Source organism: Aptenodytes forsteri, unplaced genomic scaffold, assembly GCF_000699145.1.
Source record: "Aptenodytes forsteri isolate BGI_AS27 unplaced genomic scaffold, ASM69914v1 Scaffold120, whole genome shotgun sequence".
Classification (NCBI taxonomy): domain Eukaryota; kingdom Metazoa; phylum Chordata; class Aves; order Sphenisciformes; family Spheniscidae; genus Aptenodytes; species Aptenodytes forsteri.
The window spans coordinates 4,272,147-4,279,084 of record NW_008795938.1 but is presented as its reverse complement, the minus strand read 5'-3'; the positions used below and the strand labels follow the sequence as shown (position 1 = coordinate 4,279,084).

General features: G+C 63.0%; 1 protein-coding gene across 1 annotated transcript in view; it reads right to left on the bottom strand.

Moving 5' to 3' along the window:
* Window positions 1–6,938, bottom strand: part of TMEM8B (transmembrane protein 8B) — a 10,710-nt gene that overhangs the window by 1,167 nt on the left and 2,605 nt on the right. The window contains exons 2-10 of the mRNA XM_019473633.1: window positions 4,923–5,112; window positions 4,198–4,405; window positions 3,910–4,043; window positions 3,516–3,775; window positions 2,898–3,253; window positions 2,230–2,326; window positions 1,898–2,021; window positions 317–459; window positions 2–117 (exon numbers count right to left, since the gene is read on the bottom strand). Of these exons, the coding sequence (XP_019329178.1) occupies window positions 2–117; window positions 317–459; window positions 1,898–2,021; window positions 2,230–2,326; window positions 2,898–3,253; window positions 3,516–3,775; window positions 3,910–4,043; window positions 4,198–4,405; window positions 4,923–5,112 (1,628 nt within the window). The remainder of the gene's footprint in view (window position 1; window positions 118–316; window positions 460–1,897; window positions 2,022–2,229; window positions 2,327–2,897; window positions 3,254–3,515; window positions 3,776–3,909; window positions 4,044–4,197; window positions 4,406–4,922; window positions 5,113–6,938) is intronic.

Sequence of the window (6,938 nt, the reverse complement as noted above, 5' to 3'; positions counted from 1 at the left end):
CGATGGCCACGGGAGGCACAAACATGACATTGCTGAGGCACAGCAGCAGCGTGGAGAGGAGCTGGAAGCCATAGGAGAAAGCCTCGGCATTGTCTGTGCAGCCCCAGCCGTTCCAGCCTGTGGCCGGGGAGAGCCGCCGTCACCCCTGCAGCACTCACAGGGGCTGGGGAGGGAGCGGGGAAGCCCCTTTCCAGCGCCCTGCGGAGAGCTGGCACAGGGGAACTAATGGGGTGCACAACCCCCAGGGAGGAGGGGAGGATGCCGGGGGGTGTCCCTGGGTGCAGCGGGCGCCATGGGTGCCTGGGGCAGCTCTCACCAGCTTTGCATTCGCAGGCGGCATACAGGTAGTTGTTGGTGCGCAGCAGCTTGCACTGGCCATAGATGCCGCAGTCGTTGATGCAGGGCGAGAGGTAGGCGCGCAGGTACACCTCAGCCGTCACGTTAGTGCAAGGCTCAAACCTGCGGCACAGGAGAAGGGGGTCAGCCCTCGCCCTGCGCCCCTCGGGCAGCTCCCGCCTCCACCAGAGGCACTCGTCACACCCAGACTTGGCAGGTGATGGGAGACCCAGGGACTGGGTGAGGGCAGAAATGGGCTGCTTTGGTGCTACGTATGGCAGCTGAGAGCTGGTGCCCAAGGATCTTGTGTGCTGGAATTGTCTGTGCCAGGCTGGGTGAGCAGGAGGAATGTGGCCCCGCTTAGACCAACTTTGCCTTTAGCAATGCACTCAGCTGGCTCCTATTTCATTTGGATTTTGCTATGCCTGCTATTGCCGTGCCCTGCAATGCCTGCGTGTGACCGTGTTGGGGAAGGACCAACTGCAACTGGCAACTCAGCGTGAACTAGAAACGCAGCAGAGGAGTCAAAGCAGACACAGCACTCTCACTGCCCCACATCGCCCACGCACAGGGCTCTGGGCACACCCAGCACCTCGGCAGCTCCAGCACGCAGGAGCACAGACAGGCCCACGTCCCAACAGCACGCACCAACTGCTGCCTGTGCACACGCAGGCACCCCAGCGTGCACAAACGTGCACACAGCGCTGTCTGCACACATGCACAGGGGGTGTCTGCACATGTGTCTGCTGTCCCTGTGTGTGATCACACAGTCAAATCTGCACACACATGCACGCAGAACACACAGCCCTGTCTGCACAAACCTGAACACACACACACACACAGAGCTGTCTGCATGTGTGCACTCAAACATGCATGCAGTGCTGTCTACATGCATGCAGTGCTGCCTACATGCATGCACCAAATGTGCATGCAGCACCATCTACATGCATGCACCGAACACCCAGTGCTGTCTGCATGCATGCACTGAACATGCACACAGCACCATCTGCACAGCACAGAGCCCCACATGGACTCTCGCATGTACAGACACACGCACACAACAGCCCCTCTCCTCCGCAGGGCTCTCAGACAGACATATGAGCCAGGAGCAGAGCCGCAGACACAGGACCAGTCCCTGGAGATGCTGAGCAGAGCAGGGGCCCAGCAGCCTGACCAGAGCTGCCCCCTCATATGTGCAGCCAAGCCCTGTCCTCGCAGTGACAGCCCAGTCCCCTCCTGGGCACAGCCACAGTTGGGCACTGCCGCGGAGATGGGCAGGCACCAACAGATGCACGGCGTTCGCAAGCTGACAGGCGCTTCCTCACCAAGAGACAGAGGGAAGAGCCGCAGGGACCCACAGATGGTCAGGCAGGCACAAGATAGAGCCATCCGTGCCCACGCAGGCACTCACACGGTGACACACAGCCCGCGAAGCCACGTGCACACACGTGAGCGGTGACACGCAGCGCAGGGGCCAGGCACACCCACAGACCCACAGCGCACACGGATGCAGGCCATCCCCTCTGGGCGCGCAGGGAGGGGACGTGCCGGGGGCTCTTACCCGTGCTCCGTGGCACAGAGCGAGCGCAGGCTCAGGTACCAGCTGCCCGTCTGGGGGTAGGGGATCCGCAGGCGGCTGAGGCTGGCTGTGGCGTTGACGGAGAGCAGGAAGCCTGCCAGGGACTCTGCGGGCAGGGAGAGCTCTGGGTGAGCAGGGCAGGGGGCAGCCCCTTCCCCTGAGCAGAGCTGTGACAGGGACAGAGCACCCTGTGCCAGGCTCCGAGGCCAGATGCCCCCACGGTCTCTGCCGTCTCCCACCCAGCTTCTTGCCAGACACATGGGGTGTGTGACCCCCACGGCCATGGCAGGATACACACACACAGCCCAGCCTACCCGTCTCGCAGGTGACTGACGCGTTGTCACCGGACGTCAGCGGGACTTCATGGTTCAGACACCCGAACACTGTCACATTCTCGCCACACAGGGAGCTCTGACGGCAGAGGAGGAGATGGCCCTAAACCAGTGCTGGGGATGTCCCCTGCTCTGACAGCACCCGGATCACCGCACACCGCCCAGCAGTGCCCTAACCCACTGCCCATCAACCAAGAACACCCCAAATCCAGGCCATCAGCCTGCCCTTAGAGCACCCTAATCTGCGTTCCATCACCCAAGAGCTCAAACCATGACTTCAGACACCCGAACACTGTCACATTCTCGCCACACAGGGAACTCTGACGGCAGAGGAGGAGATGGCCCTAAACCAGTGCTGGGGATGTCCCCTGCTCTGACAGCACCCGGATCACCGCACACCGCCCAGCAGTGCCCTAACCCACTGCCCATCAACCAAGAACACCCCAAATCCAGGCCATCAGCCTGCCCTTAGAGCACCCTAATCTGCGTTCCATCACCCAAGAGCTCCCAAACCATGACCCATGACCCATGACCCAAGAGCACCCCAAATCCTGTCCCTCGCCCTGCTGCAGCCCCGACATCATCCGTCTCCCAGCCCGTCCACCCCCAGGCTGCCCTGCCCCACCCGGGGCACAGCGTGGCCACCTCACCACGTTGAGCCGCAGCTCCAGGTTGAGCACCCCACCACTGTCCAGCACCGGTAGGAGGTTGATGACGAAGACAGCGGGGCGGTCAGGCGGCACTGATACGTTGGGCCCAAAGAAGATGTAGAAGTGGACGGAAAAGGTGTCCAGCTCATTGCGCAGCGTGGGGCGGACCGGCCAGCACCGCTCGCCGGCAGGCGAGGCGGTGGGGATGGGGACCGGGTGCTTCGTGCCGTTGGGGCTGGCGAGCGGAGGGCTGTCCCCCATCGCCAGCCCACCCACGGAGCCAAAGGAGTGGGGCATGTTCATGGAGGCGCTGGAGGGCAGGAAGGGTGGCCGGGCCAGGCTGGGTCGGGAGCAGTCTGGGGGGCAGAGCCATCAGCCTGGGCATCGCACAGCTCCTCCAGCCCCCTCTCAGTTCCCACCTCCCCTTCTTGCCCACTGCTCACCTCCATCTGCAATGCAGCCCCAACACCTCCCGGTGTCCCCATCCCAGCAGAGCTGGGTATAATAACCCTGCGCCCAGCTGGGGCCAGATCCTGCGGGCATCCTTTACCCCCCCACCAGTCACCCAAGCAGAGTCAAGACCATGCCCCCCACCCGGACCTCCCCATGCACTCTCACCTGTGAGCTGCACAGTGACCTGGAAGGAAACAGTGCCCGGCACCCCGGGGTGTTTCTCCACCAGCACGTAGTACCAGTGCTGCCAGAAGGGCAGGTCCAGCGCCAGCTGGCAGGGAGCGTGCTCCCGGCAGTCCAGCGCCGTGGAGTTGTGCAAGGGGGGAGCCTTGGCCCGCATGCGCAGCCAGAGCGGGCAGCCCTCGGTCCCGCGGCACCGCAGCACCTCCACCAGCACTCGCGACGTGTAGCTGGGCACAAACACCCTGCGGGACAGCAGTGTCAGGTCCTGTCCCTCACCGTGGACCAACAGGACTGGGGAGGCAAGCCAGAGGGATGGGGCACCCTAAGCTCCCCACCCTGGGGATGTCCTCTTCTTAGGAGACCCTCTCACACTCACTTGTAGAGGCAGGAGCGGTTGTGGGGGGCCATGCTCTGCTCGGTGACATAACCGGGGTACAGCACGGCGATGTTCACCAGGCGCTGCACGATGAGCTGCGGCTGGAAGAGATACTGGCACTCCTCGTAGAGCCCCTGCACCAGCACGACAGTCAGCATGGGGCAGGGGGCACAGGGCACTGTCCCCACTTGGGACATCTGCCCCGGGCGCTGCCAGCCCCGGACAGTCAGGCCCAAGCAGAGCCCTGCAGTGAGCCCTGCTGCCCCACGGTCCCCCTGAGCCCTTCACCTTGACGGAGATCTTGCCCTCATCTTTGGGCAGGTGGGCAGCGAGGAACCAGTCCCCGGGCAACGGGCTGGTGACATTGAACACCCCCGTGGTGCGGTTTGGCAGGGTCCAGGTGAGGGTCAATGCGAAGGAGCCAGGGACAGCTGTGTCCCTGGGGAAGTGCGTGTGCAGCGGGTTAATGACGGAGGGAGCCCCTGAGCGGAAATACCTGCAGGAGAGACAGCGGTTAGCAGGGTGCAGGCTGGGCATCGTGGCAGGGCCGGCCAGCCTGCCCTACACGTGGGGGTCTGTCCTCCAAGCTATTAGGAAGCTCCAAGACATGATGGGGAAGCCGTCTGTAAGCTGGGACCTTGCTGGAGACTGTGAGCTCCCCTGGGTGGGTGTTCAAGCAAAAGTGTTCATGTATGAGATGCGCGAAAGAGTGGAGCCTGCAACGGTCCTGGGAAGACGAATCATGGGGAGTAAGCGTGCATGTGTATGTGTGTGCATGTATGTGCATATATGCATGTGTGCATGTGTCTGTGCACACGTGTGCGCCTGCACATGCACGTGCGTGCATGACTGCTCCTCTGTGTGCATGCATGCGCGTGCATGTATGCACACGTGCACGTGCAAGCAAGCAGCAGACAAGAGCAGGCAGGCTCCAGGGCAAGTCCAAGCAGGGGGCAGCAGGAGCAGGCAGAGGCAGGCAGGAAGGGAACAGGCAAGGCAGGCTGCTTACTCACACAGTGATGCTACGGTCTGGGCACTGGTCCCCGAAGGTGCCACCCTGCTCCTTGAAGGTGATGAGGTTCCAGACGGCGATGACTGTGTCCTCAGGGATGTGGAAGTGGAAGAGCTCGATGCTGGCAAAGGAGCGGAAGGGGCTCAGCTTGCGTGGTGTGCGGGTGAAGTAGTCGGTCACAAAGAGCCCACCTGCAGAGGAGACCCAAGGGAGTCTCAGTGGGGTGAGGGACTGGGGGGGTGCAGCACCCCTCCCAGACCAGGCCCACCCACCCAGGCTCTGAGCACATCCCAAAACCGGCAGCCTGGAGGCAGGAGGGCTGGGACTCTGCCATTCCAGTGAGTCTCCAGGGCTGATGTCAACTGCGCCCGGCTGTGCCTCCCAGCCCTGGCACAGTCTGCATCATGCCTGGTTCAGCATTGCCTCGCGCCCAGTTCCCTGAGCTGTGGGCACTCATCCTCTGGAGCCCTCGGAGCCCTCGGCCCTGGCTGCTCGGGCTCTGCCCAGGTGCAGCCCACCTCTTTCAACTCGTCGTCCTCTTCAGTGAGGACCTGCTCCCTGCATTTTACCTGTAATAAAGGGCCACTCCTCATGGCTCCAGCCCTGCCCCAACAGGTCAGCTCCCACAGGGACACAGATTCCCCCCTTCTCTGCCTGCCAAGGAGACTCAGCACAGAGCCCATCATAAACCACAGAGTCCCACCCTAGAACCACGAGAAGGAGTGAGCAGTGCACTTTCTGCACAGCCTCCCAGCTCTCCCATGGTTTGCGGAGGAGGAGGAACGATGCACATATGTGTGCACATATGCACACGTGGGTGCTGTCTGCGTGCACGGCAAAGTGGAGGCGTGCACACCCACATGCATGGGCACGCGTGGCTGTGAACAGCCCCGTGTCTGCAAGACGCTTCCTGCAAGCCCACGGCATGCACTGGGGCCACCTCCCCCTGCCCAACTGTCTGACAGTTTGATTTCCAAGGATTTCAAGGAGCCCTGGCAGCAGAGGGGCAGCCACTTCCTTGGCGCAGTAGAAACAACGGAAACCTGGTCTGCAGACAGCAGCCGTAACTTCACCCTACCATTGCCACACTTCCCCAGTGCCAGCCTGGGAGACTCGTCCATTATTCCCCAGAGATGCACCAAGGAAGAGATGCACCTCCGCGCAAGCTGCCGGGGGTTGCCAGCAGAGGATGGGCTGGGAGCAGGGCTGTGCCCCGGAGGACTCGTCCAGTGGGGAGTGGGATAGCTGAGAAGAAGGGCTGCTTTGCACAGCGTGCACCCGGCTGGGAGTGCGCGCGTGTGCTCGTGTGCACATGTGTTTTTGCTGCGTGTGTGCAGCCCCAGCTGGCTGTACGCTGACATGCATCTGCTCCCTCGCCTGGAACAAAGGCAGCTCCCCCTCCCCTTCGCTGACAGCCGACACAAGCCAGACATGAAATACCTGTCTCAACGCAAGAGCACCCGATCCCAATTTCCCCATCATGAACCACCAAGCCACTCCACAGCTCCCCTCCCCACGTGGGGACAGTGACCTGGCAGGGGACCCCAGGGAGGAGGGGATGTTGAACGCAATTCTAGGAGGTGGCATGGGGGGAAGCACTCGGAGCTTCCCGGTCCCGGCGCGGTTCCCCCCGCCATGCCCACTCGCCCGGGGCAAGGAGGGGGGAGCCAGCTGCAGGCAGAGGGTCAGGCTGAAGCCCCGAGGAGGTGTGGCCAGAGCACGAGGGGGGTGCTGGAAGACGGAGCGGGATTTCCTATCCACGGGGGGCGGGGAAGGAGGAAAGCAAATGCCTCTCTGCCCGAGCCAGCTGCAGGCAGAGGGTCAGGCTGAAGCCCCGAGGAGGTGTGGCCAGAGCACGAGGGGGGTGCTGGAAGACGGAGCGGGATTTCCTATCCACGGGGGGCGGGGAAGGAGGAAAGCAAATGCCTCTCTGCCCCAGGCCAGCGGCCGGAGCGGCGGGACCCCCCCACCCCGGGACCTCAGCCCCAGGTCGCGGCCCGGGGTCAAACAGGACGGC